Source organism: Geotrypetes seraphini, chromosome 4, assembly GCF_902459505.1.
Source record: "Geotrypetes seraphini chromosome 4, aGeoSer1.1, whole genome shotgun sequence".
In the NCBI taxonomy this organism is placed as follows: domain Eukaryota; kingdom Metazoa; phylum Chordata; class Amphibia; order Gymnophiona; family Dermophiidae; genus Geotrypetes; species Geotrypetes seraphini.
Window position 1 is genome coordinate 13,350,167 of NC_047087.1, and position 21,255 is coordinate 13,371,421.

At 49.0% G+C, this 21,255-nt stretch overlaps 1 protein-coding gene across 3 annotated transcripts in view; it reads left to right on the top strand.

Moving 5' to 3' along the window:
* Positions 1-21,255, top strand: part of FBXO31 (F-box protein 31) — a 102,053-nt gene that overhangs the window by 41,868 nt on the left and 38,930 nt on the right. For all 3 annotated transcript variants that reach the window (XM_033942222.1, XM_033942220.1, XM_033942221.1), the window contains 2 exons: positions 9,433-9,509; positions 9,953-10,120. In XM_033942222.1, the coding sequence (XP_033798113.1) occupies positions 9,980-10,120 (141 nt within the window). In that variant the 5' untranslated portion in view covers positions 9,433-9,509; positions 9,953-9,979. The remainder of the gene's footprint in view (positions 1-9,432; positions 9,510-9,952; positions 10,121-21,255) is intronic.

Genomic DNA, 21,255 nt, shown 5'->3' on the forward strand with positions numbered 1-21,255 from the left:
GTAGATTTTGATTTGGTATTTTTGGGCTATGTCAAGTACTGGTTTGATTTAGAGATTGAAAAGAATTGGGCCCCCTGTGGTACTCCACATTTGATTTGTTTTGGTTTGGATAGATTAGTGCCAAGTAGTAATCTTTGGGATGAGGTGAAAAATCTCTTAGCATAACTAGGTTTATCCCAGGACAAGCAGGCATGATATTCTCACATGTGGGTGACGTCATCTACGGAGCCCCGATGCGGAAGCATTTTCAAGCAAACTTGATTGAAGATTTAAGTTTGCTCTGCTGCTCCACGCATGCGTGCCTTCCTGCTCCACTAGGGGGTGCATCCCCTCGTGGTCTCCAGTTCAAAATTTTCCGCGAGCCTAGAAGACGTGTTTTTCAGGCTCTGCCCCAACTGCCTTCTAGCACCGCGATTTTTTCTTGTTTTTTCACGATTAAGTCGCTGTGCGCGAATTCTTTACCTTTTTACTTGATTCCTGCTTCGTTTTCGACGACCCGGAGGCTTCCGGGTCCCCGTGGCCGCGTGGCTAATCGAGCCGCGGCTACTTTCGATTTAATGTCCCGGCCTTTGACCGGCTTTAAAAAGTGCACCCGGTGCGAGCGGCTTCTTTCTCTCACAGATCCGCATCGCCGGTGCATCCTTTGTCTGGGGGCGACTCATCCAACCGACTCCTGCCCCCAGTGCGCTATTTTCCAAAACCGGGCCCTCCGCCGAAGAAAAGCCCGCATGGCGGATCTCTTCACCCCGGACCAACCCTCCACCTCGGCCTCGAGGTCGGCCCTGGCCTCGGCCCCGGCCTTGACCTCGGCCCCGGAAACCTCGGCATCACCTCGAGATTCGACCCCGAAGTCCTCGGGACAACAGAAAGCCTCGGCTCCGGGTAAGTCCCCTCTTCAGGTTCTGTAACAGCGAAGAAGCCAGCCTCGGGGACAACGGCGACGCATGGCGGAAGCCCCATGCTTACAGCCCCGTCTAAGCCCTCCAAGCCTTCGGGCCATGCCTCCACCACACGGGAATACTCTGATACGAGGTCACCCCCGGTGGAGCGCACCGAGGCAGTGGACATGCCTTCGATGCTGTCCGTGCCCGTCTTCCAGGACCTACTCCGAGCGATGATCACGTCGGAGCTGTCCGCTGCAATGGCCCAGTTTCAATCGGCCTCGACCTCGAATGTGCCAGACCAGCCTGAGCCTCACACCGAACAACCTCGAGGAAAGGTGCGCAATCCTCGCCGCATCCCATCCTCCTCGGACTCCTCGCCGAGGCGCCCGAGACGTTCCCCCTCTGCGGACCGCCGAGGGGCAAAACGTCGGGCTAGAACGACAGAAACCTCGAACCGCCGTACCTCCAAGAAGGCCCGAGGTTCACCAACCCTACGAGGCCGTTCTCCCACACCTCGTACAGGACCACTAAGGGTGGCTGAGTTATCACTCTCCAACCCGCGCATCCTCCGAACTCCCCCTCGGACGCATTCTCCGAGGGAGTCCGGATCGAGGTCACCAATCCGACATCGATCGGTACCCCTAACCCCGGCATCGTCTCCGAGGGGCTCCTCGAGACGCCGAAGATCGACAACCCCGGAACACTCTCACAGTGCTTCCCCAGCCTCGGAGCATGGATCAGAGCATGAACCTCGATACTCGAGGGAAGCCTCCTTATCCTTCTCCACCCGACGAAGGTCTCGTTCCCCGACCCCGCACGGGGCCCCGGGGACATCTCGCCCATCCTTCACTCGCTTTGTCCAAGACATGGGCCACGCATTGGACTTAGACCTCCAGTCCGACTCCAGATACTCTAAGGAGTACCTGGCGGAGCTGGATATGCCATCACTGCCCAGAGAGTCCCTTCGCTTACCACCTAACCCGGTACTCCAACAGGCCTTCTTCAGGAACCTGGAGACCCCCTACATGGTCACGGCCGTATCCTCCAAAATGGAGGCCAAGTACCGCACAGTACCTTACCCGGGATTCGAGCAACCACAGCTCTCCCACCAATCGCTGCTAGTGGAATCCTCCTTGAAAAAGGCCCACCCGTCCCGGGTCTCAGCAGCGGTCCCCCCAGGCCGAGAAGGCCGAACCCTGGACAAGTTCGGCAGGAGACTATACCAAAACGCAATGATGGCCTCTAGGGTGCAAAGCTACACTTTCACCTTCACATCATACCTCAAACACCTCATTGGACTATTGAGAGCCTTTGAGACTGACCTACCGGCCTCCCGGCAGGGAACGTTCGGCCTGCTTTTAGAGTCCCTCTCCAACCTGCGCCTTCATCTATTCCACGCGGCCTACGATGGCTTCGAACTCTCCTCCAGAGAAGAAGCCTTCGCTATCGCCATGCGCCGACTAGCTTGGCTGCGCCTGGTCGACATGGACCCCAACTTACAGGACCGGTTGGCTAACCTCCCCTGCGTGGGAAAGGAATTGTTCGATGACACTATCGAGGCGGCGACAAAACGCCTCTCCGAACATGAACGCTCGTTTGCCTCCCTTGTCCGGCAAAAGCCCAAACCGCCAGCGCCCAGGCCATACAGGGCCCCTCCGCGCCGCTACCCACAAAAGTCCACCCCTGCTTTCTCGCGGCCCCCACCCAGACGTCCGCAAGCCCATCACAGGGCAATGCCCAAGTCTCAACCGCCCGCGACCACCAAACCATCCCCGTCCTTTTGACGGGACACGCGGAAGGGGGCGGGCCCCCTCCGCCATAGTCCCAGGCCGCCTTCCCATCGGAGGTCGACTCAAAGCCTTTTACCCTCGCTGGGAACAACTCACGTCGGACGCATGGGTCCTTGGCGTGATCTCATCAGGGTACTCTCTCAACTTTCGGGCCATTCCCCCGGACAATCCCCCAAGGAATTGCCCTCCCAACCGGACTCAGCTACCTCTACTCCTCTCCGAAGCTCGAGACCTGCTTCGCCTGAGAGCAGTGGAGAAGGTCCCCCCCGACCAACGGGGGAAGGGCTTCTACTCCCGTTACTTCCTGGTACCGAAAAAAACGGGAGACCTACGCCCAATACTAGACTTGAGACGCCTCAACAAATTCCTGGTACGGGAAAAGTTTCGGATGCTCTCACTACCAACACTCTACCCCCTGATCGACGAGGGCGACTGGCTCTGCTCCCTCGATCTCAAGGAGGCGTACACACATGTCCCAGTGCACCCCGCTCACCACAAGTTTTTGCGTTTCCAAGTAGGGGACTGGCACCTACAATACCGAGTCCTCCCCTTCGGACTAGCATCATCACCTCGGGTCTTCACCAAGTGCCTCGTGGTGGTAGCAGCAACCTTACGCTCCCAGGGCCTCCAGGTATTCCCCTACCTGGACGACTGGCTAATCAAAGCCCCGTCCAAAGAAGGGGTTATCTCAGCGACCCAACAGACTATTACCTACCTACAAAGTCTGGGGTTCGAAATAAACTTCCCAAAATCTCAACTACGCCCCTCGCAGTCCCTACAGTTCATCGGGGCCACGCTGGACACGGTTCGCCTCCGTTCCTTCCTCCCCCCTCCGCGCCTGGAGGCGTTAGTAAGTCTGAGCCGAAGGATCTCTCGGCTGACCTCAGTATCAGCCCGACAGATGATGACCCTCCTGGGCCACATGGCCTCCACCGTCCATGTCACACCCTTCGCCCGCCTCCATCTGAGAATCCCTCAATGGACCCTGGCGTCTCAATGGCGTCAAGACCGGGACCCGATCGACCACTCCGTGACAGTGACTCCTTCATTGCAACGATCGCTCCGCTGGTGGGCCGACTCTTCAAATCTTTCCAAAGGTTTGCTCTTCCTCACCCCACCCCACAGCAAGGTACTCACCACGGACTCGTCGGAGTACGCTTGGGGAGCCCATCTGGACGGCCTACGCACCCAAGGAATGTGGTCAGCACAAGACCGCCGCTGCCACATCAACGTGCTAGAACTTCGGGCCATCTACCTCGCAGCTGTAGCCTTCCAACATCTGCTCCGCGACCGAGTGGTTCTTATCCGAACCGACAATCAAGTAGCGATGTACTACGTAAACAAACAAGGGGGCACAGGGTCTTGGCCCCTTTGTCGGGAAGCCCTGCGCCTCTGGAAATGGGCAATCTCCAACAACACCTCCCTTCGGGCGGTGTACATACAAGGAGAACAAAACTGCCTGGCGGACAGACTCAGCCGCCTCCTCCTGCCACACGAGTGGTCACTACACTCTCAGGCCCTACGAGGAGTGTTCGAACGGTGGGGGACGCCTCAAATAGACCTGTTCGCGTCCCCTCACAATCACAAGCTGCCTCTCTTCTGCTCCCGGATATACTCCCCGGACCGGCTCGAGGCCGACGCCTTCCTCCTCGATTGGGAGAGAAGGTTCCTGTACGCGTTCCCGCCGTTTCCTCTGATACTGCGGACGCTTGTCCACCTGAAAACAGTACAAGCCACCCTGATCCTGATTGCCCCTCGCTGGCCACGCCAGCCGTGGTTTTCCCTTCTACTTCAACTCAGTGTCAGAGATCCACTGCCTCTGCCTCTGTTTCCCTCTCTACTGTCACAGGGTCAGGGTTCACTGTTACATCCCAATCTTCAATCTCTTCATCTGAATGCTTGGTTTCTCTCCCCCTGACTGCTCTCCCCGTGTCTCAATCAGTCAAGGAGATATTGGAGGCCTCTAGAAAAACCTCGACGAGAACCTGCTACTCCCAAAAGTGGACCAGATTCTCAACCTGGTGCTCCTCCCACAGCCAGGACCCGGTGTCGGTCCCCGTCCCCCTGGTCCTTGACTATCTATTTCAACTATCTCATTCCGGCCTAAAGACCAACTCCATTCGAGTACACCTCAGTGCGATTGCGGCCTTTCATCAGCCCCTGGAAGGGAAAGCCCTCTCGCTCCATCCCTTAGTCACTCGCTTCATGAAGGGCCTGCTGAACGTCCACCCCCCTCTCAAACCTCCCCCGGTGGTTTGGGACCTTAACGTGGTTCTGGCTCAACTAATGAAACCTCCATTTGAGCCCCTAGACAAATGCCATCCAAAATTCCTCACTTGGAAGGTAATTTTCCTACTCGCGCTCACGTCCGCACGGCGGGTTAGTGAGCTACAAGCTCTGGTAGCGGACCCACCCTTCACGGTATTCCATCACGACAAGGTGGTACTCCGCACCCATCCAAAGTTCCTACCTAAAGTAGTGTCTGATTTCCATCTCAATCAGTCCATTGTCTTACCTGTGTTTTTTCCCAAGCCCCACTTTCACCCCGGAGAAGTGGCGCTCCACACTCTTGACTGCAAAAGAGCGTTAGCCTTTTACCTCCAACGCACTCAGCCACACCGGAAGGTCCCACAACTGTTTTTGTCCTTCGACCCAAACCGGTTAGGTCACCCAGTTTCCAAACGCACCTTGTCCAACTGGTTGGCCGATTGCATCTCCTTTTGCTACGCTCAGGCTGGTCTCGCGCTGCATGGTCGAGTAACGGGACACAAAGTCCGAGCGATGGCAGCCTCCGTAGCCTTCCTCAGGTCCACACCTATTGAGGAAATCTGCAAGGCTGCCACGTGGTCTTCGGTTCATACCTTCACCTCCCACTACTGTCTGGACTCCCTGTCCAGAAGCGATGGCCGGTTCGGCCAATCGGTGTTGCGAAATCTATTTGCTTAAATTGCCAACTTCCCTCCATCCCTCTTCAGTAAGCTTGGAGGTCACCCACATGTGAGAATATCATGCCTGCTTGTCCTGGGATAAAGCACAGTTACTTACCGTAACAGGTGTTATCCAGGGACAGCAGGCATATATTCTCACAACCCACCCACCTCCCCGAGGTTGGCTTCTTGGCTAGTTAAGTGAACTGGAGACCACGAGGGGATGCACCCCCTAGTGGAGCAGGAAGGCACGCATGCGTGGAGCAGCAGAGCAAACTTAAATCTTCAATCAAGTTTGCTTGAAAATGCTTCCGCATCGGGGCTCCGTAGATGACGTCACCCACATGTGAGAATATATGCCTGCTGTCCCTGGATAACACCTGTTACGGTAAGTAACTGTGCTTTCTTGGCTGCCTTCTAGTGACGGAGAGGACATGCACATGTTTCTAGAATGGATGCAGAACAAGTACTATATTTTTATGCATATAGCATGCACTATACTAGATTATTTTTCTAAGACATAGTAATTGCCAAACTAACACACTTTATTTTTAAGGGCTTTTCTTTTCAGCTTCTTTCAGGCACTACTATTGCAAAAACCTAAAAAGCAAAAGCCTTAAACAAATGTGCTGATTTTGTAATTAGCACTTGTGAGTAACCAGTACAAGTATTTTGCACCCTTGATATAGTGTGCAGAGGGTGTGCATGGTTTATAAAAACACTTCTGTTGCAAAGACATAGGATTCTGTATTGAAGCTGTTGGCCTCCTTTAGTCGCAAACTTTGCAGAAGGATATCGCTCAGATCTTTCAACTCCTTCCCTTCAGCAGTGGAGAATAGCTTCCTCTTCAGTTTTTCTTCAAGTGAACTGAGAAATTGGGGTCTGATCTGTTCTACTTTCTTATTATTTTTGGGTATTTTGGGCCATTGGTTATTTGTCCCTGTGTGGCATTGGTGCAAGGAGGTCTCCTTCTTGGGCTTACTCCACTGGGAAAAGGATGCAGACCCATGAGGGTGGGCTGCTGCTCACAGACCAATCAATCTCTTGGAGTACCTGTGGAGCCAGCCTACTTTGTGGTCCATCGGGAATTCGGGGTCTGTTCCCTGGGAGCTTGCGTTAAATGGGTGAAAATATAGTAGTCTTCAGATAGTTTATAATAGAGATTTGGACTGGGAGTATGCCAGAGAGTTGTTAGCTCCCTCCCCAAGAGTGCTTCAGCTCGGTCATGGAGGTCTAGTCCAGTCCTCCTAGGTAGCTCTCTGATAGCAAGAATTTTGAGACTGCTAGGTGTGACAGCTCCTCCTTAGCTCTGTTCCCATCTAAGGCTACAATGTTTTGAGCTGCATTTCAGTGAAGTGATACTGTTTGGGCCTCTGCAGAATGTTCAACCACTTTTTCACACTGGGAAAAATCTGATTTGCCATCCTAATGTTGCTTTAGTTCTGGAGAAGGATTTTCGGCGTGCCGTGGACCGCTAGAAGAACTAATAAATCAATTCTGGAAGAGATCAAACCCCGCTCTGTCACTCTAAGCCCAAATGATAAAGTTACGACTGTCTTATTTTACTCACACCATCAGAAGAGAGAGATCACTGGAGAAGGACATCATATATGGGAAGATCGAAGGAATTAGGCGAAGAGGGTGACCTGAAATCAGATGGCTGGACACGTTGAAAACAACCATAGGGATGACGCTGGAGGACCTTTCCAGACTAGCACAAAACCGATTTCTTTTTAGATCTGCAATTCATCAAGCCGCTAGGATTCGAACACGAGTTGATGGCACCTAACAACAACAATGGAGCCAAAGAAGTGTTCGTTGCAGCACTGACAGGTGATCACAGGACTAGTGCACTGGGTAGAAGGAAGAGTTTAGACCAGTTGGGAGTGCAACTATTGCTTTTTGATATGTATTCTTCTGTTGTTGGTTTTTTGTTTTTTTTACTGCAGTTCTTCAAATTTATTCAAGGAAATATTAGTTTATCACAATTTAATTACTTGGAAAGTTAGTATATTTAACTGAAGAAAGCAATTTGATATTCACTGGCTCTCTTTGTAAGTCTTGCTGAGGATTTTGAATTTGGATGGCTTCTTGTTTCCTTTCTGCCAGCTCTGCAGTTCAACTAAGTGTTGGAGAGTTGGGGATGCTCCCGTTGTATGAAGTCTAGGCTTGACAGTGGGGGCGGGAAAATGATAGAGACATCTAAATACCTACGTGATGTAAATGCGCGCGAGTTGTCTTTTTCATTTGAAAGAAAGCTCTGCAGTGAGGACATAGGATGAAGTTAAAAGGTGATAGGTTTAGGTGGTGGAGACAGAGACTGTGTCTGAATTCAAGAAAGCCTGGGATAGGCACGTGGGATCTCTTAGGAGAAGAGGAGATAGTGGATGCTCTGGATGAGCCATTTGGCCTTTATCTGCTATCATGTTACAATGTTTCTATAATCATAAAGCTCTATGACCTCACAATGCAGGTGTAAAGAGCCTTAGCCAATAGGAAGAGGAGATGCAAATGTTAAGAGCCTTAGCCAATAGGGAGAGGAGGAGATAGTGGATGCTCTGGATTGGCCATTTGACCTTTATTTGCCGTCATGCTTCTATGTTTCTATAATCATAAAACTCTATGACCTCACAATGCAGTGTAAAGAGCCTTAGCCTATAGGGAGAGGAAATCCAAATGTTAAGAGCCTTATCCAATAGGGAGAGGAGGAGATAGTGGATCCTCTGGATGAGCCATTTGGCCTTTATCTGCTTTCATGTTACAATGTTTCTATAATCATAAAACTCTATGACCTCACAATGCAGGTGTAAAGAGCCTTAGCCAATAGGAAGAGGAGATGCAAATGTTAAGAGCCTTAGCCAATAGGGAGAGGAGGAGATAGTGGATGCTCTGGATGGGCCATTTAACCTTTATTTGCCATCGTGTTTCTATGCTTCTATGACAGTGAGCTGTATGAGGGGGAAGGTAAGGGGATATGAGAGCAGCCTGTAGTGTGCAGGCAAAATGGAAAAAAAAAATTAAAATAATTCTTCTATTTTAAATATAATTTCATTTTTGCCAGTTTATTTGCTTCTTGCAAAAAATATCAAGTGTTAGTGTAGTACACAAGACAGAATTCTTACCAAATTGCTTTATAACAGAAATTTCATATGAGTGTTTTATCTGTTCATATTATAAGGAGGGAACATTAGCATTCTTTATCGTTTAGTAGTCACCTCTGCCTGTTGTAGCTTGATGATGGATAAGACAGAGTTGGTACATAAAGATAAAGTGATTTTACACCCCCTTTTCCCTGTCTCGAGTCTGAGCTTGTAGCCAAGAGAAATCCGGGGTCTCCACTTCATATCAGACGACTCCTTCATATTCCCATTTTGTCATAGATAATTGGATTTAATCCAGCAAAGTGGGCAGAATTATGTCTACCATTAGCACACAGAGGAAGCTTGCAAAATGTTATTTTGCAGTGTTGTATTTGGCCAAGGTAAATAACCTCTTTGTGTCTGCACTGCCATCTTTACAGGTAATATTTTTTTTTTTGGGTGGTGAGGTATGTGTGTGCATGGCTCAAGTTACATGGATTAACCATGTGCTTTGTTTTGTTTTCACAAAAAAATATTCTGCCAGTACTGTATGGCACAGATGAAGGTCATTCATGGTGGGCAGAAGTAAGAACTAGATTCTGAAATCTTTATGCCTTTTCTTTTTCTGTAGTGTTGGCTTTTGAATCAATGGAAATATTTTTTTTCTCCAATTCCACACAAACTTCCTCTTCTCTTCCCACACGTGGCTGCTGAGTTAAATGGAAATTTTTGGTCTTGTGGTATTTTTCAGTGTTGCATCGCTACAGACACATTTTGGGGTTATGGCAGCCGGATATTGGACCATATGGAGGCCTTCTGAATGTTGTGGTAAGTTAAGATATGCTTCTCAAACTGTCAGCATATTTGGCCTAGTTTTTTGTGTTTCCACCATTAACATGTTTGACTTCTAGCCAACCTTCTAGAAGATTTTCAGCAAAGTTCTACAAGGTAAAGCAGCTAGCTTAGCAGGGATTTAAAAAGATATGGATAATTTATGAGCCATTAAGGAGATGGCTTGGGGAAATCTAGTGCTTATTCCTAGGCTAAGCAACATAAATTCAGTTTTACTCCTTGGGATCTTGCCAGATACTGGTGACCTGTTGGAAACAGGATACTGGGCTTGATGGGCCTTTGGTCTGTCCCAGTATGGTAACTCTTATGTTGAGCTGCCGAAGAGAGCCTACTTTCTAGTGTCAATACCTCTTAATGCTTAACTGCTGAGACTCTCGGCTGCGCATGTGAATGGAATGACTCTACCTTATATTCTGCAGGTGGATGGCTTGTTTATCATTGGCTGGATGTACCTGCCCCCTCATGACCCCCATGTGGACGACCCAATGAGGCTTAAACCCCTTTTCAGGATTCACTTAATGGAAAGGAAGTCGGCAACAGTGGAGTGTATGTATGGGCACAAGGGCCCTCACAACGGTCACATCCAGGTGAGTCAAGGGCTTTGCATTATTCATGAAGCACTAAGCTTATGCTGTCGAGTTTGGGCCGCTTGTGTAAATGAAGAAAGTATCTGACGTGGGGATCTATCCGGGTAATGGAACATTTACTATGATAATTTGCTTTCCCCTTGGTGAAAAGAATGCACATTGTTTGCAGTGCACTTACTTTCTGTGGGGGAGGGACAGCAAAGCATGTTTGTTTATGGTTTTAAATATTTTATTGAAATTTTAGCATAAACAGGAAAAAACCAAGAAAATTTTACAATACATATGTTATCCCAGGACAAGCAGGCAGCATATTCTTTACGCATGGGTGACGTCACCGACGGAGCCCACGGTACGGACCTTTTTACTAGAAAGTTTTAGTTGGCCGCACCGTGCGTGCGCGAGTGCCTTCCCGCCCGACGGAGGAGTGCGTGGTCCCCAGTTTCTTCGTTTCCGCGGAGCGAAGAAGACGTGTGTTTTTCAACGTTGTTGAAATACTCCTTTTGCCTTCCCGCTCGCGTTCTTTTTTCGATTTTTTCACCTTCGGGTGCTTTTTTCTTTCTATTACCAAAAAAAAAAAAAAATTCCTTTCTTTTTGCTTTATTTTTCGTTCCTGCCCCGGCGGGGCCTGTTAGCACGATCCAGGCCTCGGGGTTTGATTTTGCGGAGGCCGTGTTCCCATTCATGCCCCCGCAGCCCGGTTTTAAGAAGTGCCAGCGGTGTGCACGCCCGATCTCCCTCACTGACCCACACAATTGGTGCTTACAGTGCTTGGGACCGGATCATCGGGCGGATTCCTGCACCCGCTGTGCCACTCTTAAAAAACGCACTTTGAAGAATCGTCAAATCCAACAAAATCTACTTTTCGGCACCGGCCCGACTATGGATTCGACCTCTTCATCTGCGGCACCGTCGAAATCGACACCGACCACTTCGACACCGCCTGAGTCGACATCGGCGCCCCCGGCGCCAGGTAAGCCGGCTAAGAAGCCTTCCACCCTTGAGCGCCCTCCCACTTCGGGGACGACACCAGTCCTTTCGGCTCCACGCCGAGCCAAAAAACGCTCCACTCTGATTTCGGTGAGTGCCTCGTCATCGGCCCCCTCATCGTCGGAGTGTAGAGCGGCACCCATGGAACCAAAGAAGAAAAAAGTGGTTCCGGTGCCTCCCCTGGATGACCGCATTGCGGCCATCCTCCAGGACAAGTTGCAGGAACAACTCCACAAGCAACTTAAGCAGCTCTTACCCTCTATCTTGGCACCGCTGCTCTCGGTACCAGACCGGCCCGAGCCCCATACCGTCCAACCGGTATCCACTCCCTCGGTACCTATGGACTCCTCCATGCCCATTCTCTCGGCACCGCATCTCCATTCCCATGCCGAGGCTATGGCCTTGACGACGACCGATCCTCCTCGGGACCGGGCAGGGCACCGGTCTCCCCACGACTCTGACCGGCACCGTACTTCTCGGGACCGAGACAGACACAGGTCTACATCACCCGGTAACGTCTCGGTACGCTCAGGCAAGTCTTTGTCTAAAACTCACCATGCCGAGCCTTCCACTCCAGTCTCTCGACACGCACATACCGATGTCAGAGACCCGGACTTATGGGAACAATCCCCTACCGGTACCGAGGAGGATGCATCGTCGTCGGATGAAGAGCCTTCGGCACCCGATACCGCATCTAAACCTGAACAATCTTCCTTCTCTAAATTCCTCAGGGAGTTGTCGGGTGCTTTGTCTTTGCCTCTGGAATCTGACTCTAAGAAGTCACAAGCTTTCCTGGAGGCATTAGATTTCGATCAACCTCCCAAAGAGTTCCTAAAGTTGCCCGTGCATGATATCTTACGGGAAACTTTTTATAAAAATTGGGAGAACCCGCTGACTGTTCCTGGGGCCCCCCGTAAATTGGACAGCCTCTATAGGGTTATACCAATCCCAGGATTTGATAAACCCCAACTCCCTCATGAGTCTCTCCTGGTGGAGTCCACTTTAAAAAAGACTCAGGGCTCCAGTGTCTATGCCTCCACCCCTCCTGGCAGAGAGGGCAAAACTATGGACAAGTTTGGCAAGCGGCTCTATCAGAATGCCATGCTTGCCAACAGGGCAAACAACTACTCGTTCCATTTTTCATTCTACCTCAAACATCTGGTAATGCAACTCTCCGCCATGCAAAAGTACATGCCAGAGCATAAGGTTCCACTTTTCCAACAGCACGTCTCTAGCCTGCTTCAACTAAGAAAATTTATGGTGCGCTCTATCTATGACTCTTTTGAGCTCACCTCCCGTGCATCTGCCATCGCCGTGGCCATGCGCCGCCTGGCCTGGCTCAGGGTCTCTGATCTGGACGTCAACCATCAAGACCGATTAGCCAACGCCCCATGTCTTGGTGATGAATTATTCGGAGAGTCCCTGGATACTACCACGCAAAAACTCTCTGCCCATGAGACCAGATGGGACACTCTCATAAAACCTAAGAAAAAGGCTCCACCTGCTCGTCCTTACAGGCCACAAACCTCCTATCAACGCAGGTTCTCCGCTAGGCCGCTCAATCCACCTCCACAGCAACCTAGGCGGGCCCGCCAACACCAGCACACCCAGGCTCGTGCCCAGTCTAATCAACCGGCCAAGGCTCTTCCTCCTGCCAAACCATCTCAGCCCTTTTGACTCCTCTCTCCAGGGCTTAGCCAGTCTTCCACCCTCATTGCCTCTTCCTCAGCCGATCGGAGGCAGGCTTCACATCTTCATCAGCCGTTGGGAGGTCATCACATCGGACCAGTGGGTCCTAAACATCATCCGCCACGGCTACTCTCTCAACTTCCAGACTCTTCCACCAGACAATCCTCCCGTAGAGTCTGCTTCTCTTTCAACTCAAACCCCCCTCCTCCTGAGGGAGGTCCAATCCCTCCTTCTACTCAATGCCATCGAAGAAGTACCTCTGGAACAAAGGGGCCGGGGATTCTACTCCCGTTACTTTCTAGTTCCAAAAAAGACAGGAGACCTACGTCCCATTCTCGACCTCCGGGACCTCAACAAGTGTCTCGTCAAGGAGAAGTTCAGAATGCTCTCCCTTGCCACGCTGTACCCTCATCTCTCTCGGAACGACTGGCTATGTTCCCTGGACCTCAAGGAGGCCTACACTCACATCCCAATCAATCCATCCTCACGTCGCTACCTACGATTCCAGGTGCACCATCGCCATTATCAGTACAAGGTGCTACCTTTTGGCCTGGCATCATCTCCCAGAGTGTTCACCAAATGCCTCATTGTGGCGGCGGCCTTCCTCAGGTCTCACAACCTCCAGGTGTTTCCCTACTTGGACGATTGGTTAGTGAAAGCACCTACGTCTCCACTTGTGCTACAAGCCACTCATCATACCGTCTCTCTCCTCCATCTTCTGGGGTTCGAGATCAACTACCCCAAGTCGCATCTGCTTCCCACACAGCGACTTCAGTTCATCGGAGCGGTTCTCGACACCACACTAATGAGGGCGTTTCTCCCCTCCGATCGTCAGCGAACTCTGCTACGCCTGTGTCGTCAGGTGCTCCTTCATCACTCCATTTCTGCCAGACAAATGATGGTCCTCCTGGGCCACATGGCCTCGACGGTACATGTGCTTCCCCTGGCACGACTCCACCTCAGAACACCTCAATGGACTCTGGCCAACCAGTGGTCACAGACCTCGAATCTTCTTTCTCATCCCATCTCTGTGACATCGTCTCTTCAGCGATCTCTACAATGGTGGTTGGACTCCTCAAATCTTTCCAGGGGCCTTCTTTTTCATCTGCCCCCGCATTCCATGATCATCACCACGGATGCCTCCCCTTATGCATGGGGAGCTCACCTGGGAGACCTACGCACCCAAGGTCTTTGGACCCCGCAGGAGCGTCTCCATCACATCAATTTCCTGGAACTACGAGCCATGTTCTATGCTCTCAAGGCCTTCCAGCACCTTCTTTGCCCTCAGGTTCTGCTTCTGTGCACGGACAACCAAGTTGCCATGTACTACATCAACAAACAGGGCGGCACCGGATCTCGCCTCCTTTGTCAGGAGGCTCTTCGCATTTGGACCTGGGCCACGGCCCGCAGTCTCTTCCTCAAGGCTGTCTACATCCAGGGCGAACAGAACTCCCTGGCCGACAATCTCAGCCGCATCCTTCAACCTCACGAGTGGACTTTGGATCCTCCCACGCTCCACTCCATCTTTGCTCGCTGGGGCACTCCGCAGATGGACCTATTCGCAGCTCCTCACAACCATCAGCTGCCCCAGTTCTGCTCCAGACTCTTCTCTCCTCATCGTCTGGCCCCGGATGCATTCCTTCTCGACTGGACGGATCGGTTCCTCTATGCCTTTCCTCCTCTACCTCTGATGTTGCGGACTTTATCCAAACTCCGCAGGGACGGAGCCACCATGATCCTCATAGCTCCCCGGTGGCCTCGTCAACACTGGTTCTCCCTTCTACTTCAACTCAGCTCCAGGGAGCCCATTCCTCTACCTGTGTTTCCTACTCTACTTACACAGCAACATCAGTCTCTACTACATCCCAATCTGTCTTCCCTCCACCTGACAGCTTGGTTTCTCTCGGGCTGACCTCTTCAGGAAATCTGTCTCAGCCTGTCCGTCTCATTTTGGACGCCTCCAGGAAACCGGCCACCCTCCAATGTTACCATCAGAAGTGGACCAGGTTCTCCTCTTGGTGCCTCCGTCATCATCACAATCCCACCTCTTTAGCGGTGGAAACTGTTCTGGACTACTTACTCTCCCTGTCCAACGCAGGCCTCAAGTCTACCTCAATCAGAGTCCATCTCAGTGCCATCACGGCATTTCATGAGCCTGTCCTAGGAAAACCTCTCACGGCTCACCCTCTGGTTTCCCGATTCATGAGGGGCCTCTTCAACATCAAACCACCTCTGAAGCCTCCTCCGGTCGTCTGGGACCTAAATGTGGTTTTGTCTGCCCTCATGAAACCTCCCTTTGAGCCACTTGCCACAACTTCGCTCAAATTTCTGACATGGAAGGTTCTTTTCCTCATTGCCATCACCTCTGCCAGGAGGGTTAGTGAGCTTCATGCACTGGTTGCCGATCCACCGTTCACTATTTTTCACCATGACAAGGTGGTTCTGCGCACCCATCCAAAGTTCCTTCCAAAGGTGGTCTCAGCCTTTCACCTCAACCAGTCCATTGTTTTGCCTGTGTTCTTCCCGAAGCCTCATTCACATCCCGGAGAACAGGCATTGCACAGTCTTGACTGCAAGCGTGCCCTGGCTTACTATCTCGATCGTACAAGGGCTCACCGCTTGTCCCCTCAGCTCTTCCTGACCTTCGACCCGAATCGTTTGGGTCGACCGGTCTCTAAACGGACGCTATCCAACTGGCTTGCAGCTTGCATCGCGTTCTGTTACGCTCGGGCCGGTCTGTCACTAGACGGTGCTGTCACGGCCCACAGGGTAAGAGCTATGGCCGCTTCTGTTGCTTTCCTCCGTTCCACACCCATTGAGGAAATCTGCAAGGCGGCCACCTGGTCCTCAGTTCACACATTCACTACTGTCTGGACGCTTTCTCCAGACGGGATGGGCACTTCAGCCAATCTGTACTTCAGAATTTATTTTCCTAATGGCCAACCATCCCTCCTCCCTCCTTGTTAGCTTGGAGGTCACCCATGCGTAAAGAATATGCTGCCTGCTTGTCCTGGGATAAAGCACAGTTACTTACCGTAACAGGTGTTATCCAGGGACAGCAGGCAGATATTCTTACGTCCCACCCTCCTCCCCGGGTTGGCTTCTTAGCTGGCTTATACTAACTGGGGACCACGCACTCCTCCGTCGGGCGGGAAGGCACTCGCGCACGCGCGGTGCGGCCAACTAGAACTTTCTAGTAAAAAGGTCCGTACCGTGGGCTCCGTTGGTGACGTCACCCATGCGTAAAGAATATCTGCCTGCTGTCCCTGGATAACACCTGTTACGGTAAGTAACTGTGCTTTATGTTGGCATTGTAGGGTTAACTTAGGTGACTATGATTTATGATTCTCCAATTATTCAACCGTTTTGGTGTTCTGTCTGGAAGATTATATGTACTATATTACTTATTTCCTCTCAACTATCTTTTAATATTGTTCTCTTTAGATCTCTTGCTCTGTCTAATGACTTGAATAAATGGCATTCCAAGTTATTTGACACATTAATTGCTATCACTTTACAAATGATTCTCTCGCACTGGAAATCAGCTCAGTTATTAAACACCTCATTCTGGTGGGCAACGGTAGTGTTGATTCACAAATATGAATTTAAAGCCAATTCCCTTACTAATGAAAGCTTTAAATCCCCCAAAATTTGGTCACCAGTAGCAAATATCTCTTTTGTATCTTAATTTAGGGCTCCTTTTACGAAGGTGTGTTAGGGCCTTAACGTGCAGAATAGTGCGCGCTAAAATGCCTTGCACGCGCTAGCCATTACCGCCTCCTCTTGAGCAGGCGGTAGCTTTTCGGCTAGCGCATGCTAAAAACGCTAGCGTACCTTCGTAAAAGGAGCCCTTAATTTAAAATTATATTCCAACCGATAGTATTGAGTATAATATTTTAATATAGTAATAGAACTCTAATAGTTTCTCACAGCTAGCTTTGTCAGTTAAGCATGTTTGGGAGTTTCATTTTGAAATTTCCACACCTGTTCTACCATGGGTACCTTTTATATCTGTAAAATGAACAGGAAGTTTTAAAGGGGAGCTCCACAGGTACGAAGTGCCATTTGAGCACAGTGGAGGACTGTAAAAATTGGTCTCCCTGTTTTTAAAGTGTTTGTAACTGAACAAATGAACATTACCGCAGATACCGGAAACTGTTCAGCACATATAATAGTGTTTTGGGGTATTTTATTTTCATTGATTTCTTTTTTTATAAAAAAGGCTTGTCAGTCTAGAAGCAGAGGCAGGTGTAGAGCCTGAAAGAAAATTCATAGAGATGACCCACTTCCCGGACAATTACATTGTCCTCTCACGTTATGGGGTAGAAGTGCATTGCTCAGTCCTTATCATTAAAACAGCCAGCAAGAACATGAATTTAAATAAGCCGCAGACTGTCTTTAGTTTTGAGTCTGTTTCTGTTTTAGAGAGCTGCACGGAAATGGAGATTGCAGGAATTCTGCATAACCTGTGGGGTTCTTGCAAGTGTGTAGTCTAAATATCTGGTGACTCCAGAATGAGTGAGGCTTGCAATGCATTGAAACAGGCAATTGAAACGTATGGAAAGATGCTGCTGGAACACCAGACAGGCTTGAAACATTTGTTGGTTGAATAATGAACACCATCCAAAAACCACGAGAGGCTGTTGATGTTGGGAGGAAAAAGAGGATTCTGGACAAGTAAATAACATTGACTCCTGCGAGTATGATGGGGTTGGAGGAGATTAATTGTGAGGATGAAATGGATCTTAGTGAGTATGAGTTAGATATCATTGGGAATGATCAGGGATAACTAAAATTTCTGTCCCTTTGCAACTCTATTCCATTGGTTTCTATAGGTCTGGTGTGTTTTATTCTGTAACCACATACGTGCTGCTTCAGTTGGAAACTCTCTCAGCAGACAGAAAGCTAAACTTTAGCACACCAACTCACACACAGGCAGTCCTTATAATTTTCTGAAATATACTTTATTGAATAAATTAATGTAGTAGATGTACTCACAGTTGGTAGATTTTTGAATGTTGCAGCTGGAGGAGAAGATTTGAAGAACAGGAGCTTTGTGGCAGAGGTGAGAAAATAGATAGTAAAGTATTCCAAGTTCCAGAGATGAAATGCTGAATTGTTCATGCGTGTGATCAGGTTAAAAAAAAGGCTGGTGTTTGATCAGCGACATGTGGATGAGATGGAAGCAGAAATGTTACAGATTCTGAGACAAAGGATTCTTAGAGAGTACCCAGAAGGCAGAGGAAGGAAGATAAAAGCCCAATAGGGACAGAGCTTGGCAACAGGTCGCAAAGAGAGGTCATACCTTTTCAGACCCATTAGAGCAAAGATTGTACAGGTGACCAGGAAGTACAGCAGTGAGACAAAAAACCAAAGCTTAGATGAGAGGAAAAGGGAGGGGTCTGTAAGCAGGAGTGGCTGCAGTATGTCTGAGACTACATTTGCTTGCCACAGATATTGAGAAACAGTCATGATGCCTGTGGCTGTAACATTAATAATAATAATAACAGTTTATATACCGTAGGACCGTGAAGTTCTATGCGGTTTACAATGCTTAGAAATGTTACAGATTGAGTGAATAAACAGAGTTACAGATTGAATGAACAAAGTACAGATTTAGCGACAGGTGATTCTTGCGCTCGGTTGTTAAGGACTAAGATTGAATGGGTTGGACTCCTAAGTATTTCAGGAATAGATGTGTTTTCAGACGTTTCTTGACATTAACATTGCCTTTAGCTGGTACTGCTTGTTTATCTGGGTGGGTGGAAGGTTGCCCATTAGATGCATATTTTGTAAAGAAACATAGGTGCTTATATGTGTTTATAAAATGCAGTACTAGGGTCAAAGCAGCAGAAATTGCTCCTAGGTTGTAACTGCAGACATTTAAGTTACTCAAAAGCAGGCCTAAGTGTTTGCACAAAAAGTGTACCCTCATTTGTTTATTTTATAAAATACATTAATTGCAATTTTGAGATTTGCTCAATCCTGTCTCTGAACACACATTCCCCTGGGTTACATAAAATACATACCATCTTAGCACTGTACATTTTTTTAACACTTGCAATCCTCTAGGATCATTTTATAAGAACATAAGAAATGCCTCTGCTGGGTCAGACCCGAGGTCCATCGTGCCCAGCAGTCCGCTCATGCGGCGGCCCAACAGGTCCAGGACCTGTGCAGTAATCTTCTATCTATACCCCTCTATCCCCATTTCCAGTAGGAATTTGTCCAATCCTTTCTTGAACCCCAGTACCGTACTCTGCCTTATAACGTCCTCTGGAAGCGCATTCCAGGTGTCCACCACACGTTGGGTAAAGAAGAACTTCCTAGCATTTGTTTTGAATCTGTCCCCTTTCAACTTTTCTGAATGCCCTCTTGTTCTCTTATTTTTCGAAAGTTCAAAGAATCTGTCCCTCTCTACTCTCTCTATGCCCTTCATGATCTTGTAAGTCTCTATCATATCCCCTCTAAGTCTCCTCTTCTCCAGGGAAAAGAGACCCAGCCTCTCCAATCTCTCAGAATATGACAGGTTTTCCATACCTATTATCAGACGTGTTGCTCTCCTTTGAACCCTCTCGACTAATGCCATATCCTTCTTAAGATACGGCGACCAATATTGGACGCAGTACTCCAAATGCGGGCGCACCAACGCCCGATACAACGGCAGGATAACTTCTTTCGTTCTGGCTGTAATACCCTTTTTGATTATACCAAGCATTCTATTCGCTCTCTTAGCGGCCGCTGCACACTGTGCCGACGGCTTCATTGTCATGTCCACCATTACCCCCAAGTCCCTTTCCTGGGTACTCTTATTCAATAACATCCCTCCCATTGTATAGTTGTACCTTGAGTTTCTGTTCCCCACATGTAATACTTTACATTTTTCAATGTTGAACTTCATCTGCCATTTCGCCGCCCATTCTTCTAATTTGTTCAAGTCCCTTTGCAACTTTTCGCAGTCCTCTGTAGTCCGAGCTCCATTAAATAGTTTGGTGTCGTCTGCAAATTTTATTATCTCGCACTTCGTTCCTGTTTCTAGATCATTTATGAAGATATTAAATAGCAGCGGCCCGAGCACCGAGCCCTGCGGGACACCACTCGTGACCCTCCTCCAGTCGGAGTAGTGACCCTTCACTCCTACCCTTTGTTTTCTACCCTCCAACCAGTTTCTGATCCATCTATGTACGTCTCCTTCCACCCCATGGTTCTTCAGTTTCCGGAGTAGACGTTCATGGGGCACTTTGTCAAAGGCTTTTTGGAAATCTAGATATATGATGTCTATGGGGTCTCCTTTGTCCATCCGTTTGTTGATCCCTTCGAAGAAGTGCAATAAGTTCGTTAGGCACGATCTTCCCTTGCAGAAACCATGCTGGCTGGTTATCAGAAGTTCATTTTTTTCAAAATGTTGATCGATGTTTTCTTTTATCAGTGCTTCTGCCATTTTCCCCGGAACCGAAGTCAGGCTCACCGGCCTGTAGTTTCCCGGGTCACCTCTTGATCCCTTTTTAAAGATGGGCGTAACGTTGGCTATCTTCCAATCTTCCGGGATTTTATAAGAGCCTCTTATGTACATGAAACATTTGTTATGACTTAGGCTCTTAAAATTTGGCTCTTCTGACTCCTTCCCCCAACCTGCTTCCTCTCCCCTGCTTCATACCATCCCCTCTGTGCAACATCTGCCTCTTCCACCCCACAACCCCGAGTCTCAGTGCTCCACTAACCGCTCAACCTATTCAATCCCAAGGTGCTGATCTTCTCACTGACATTTGCTAGAATACAAAATAAAAACGTCTGTATGCCTGCTCTCCTGACCTGCCACTGCTACTATCGTTGCTGGTACCTTGAGCTTGTTAAAAACTTGGGGAAGGCAGTTAATGTTCATCTCTGGATCAGCACACAGATGGCGCCTCTGGTATACAAGTCCCAATCCCTTAACAAGCCTGCATTGCAGACACAAAGCTGCGGCAACGACATTTATTTATTTATTTTACCGTATTTAAAAAATTTCTTCCCTGCCTATTCCTAGGCGGTTTACAAAATACAGTCATAAAATGCAGTCACATACAATAATTTTGTACAAACACACACTAGAGACACTAGAAACAATTATTTGACATTGCCACCCACATATCAGCAGAAATATTCTGCATAGACCAAAAATAAGCAATCATTTAAAAGCTTCCATGAATAAGGTGGTTTTTAATACCACCTTAAATTTTTGAAAATCCAAGAGGACTCTTAATGGTCCAGTTAAATTGTTCCATAGGTTCACTCCGGCTAGAGAGAAAGCAGATGCTCTTATGCTTTCGAAAAATCCATCAATGACAGTCAGTCAATCCTCAAACGGTCAGTAGAGTGTCATCACATGTGTCAAGTACCAAGGAATGCCCTGATGAATAACCCTAAATGCCAGCACTATTGTTTTAAAAATAATTCGAAACCTTACAGTCAGCCAATGA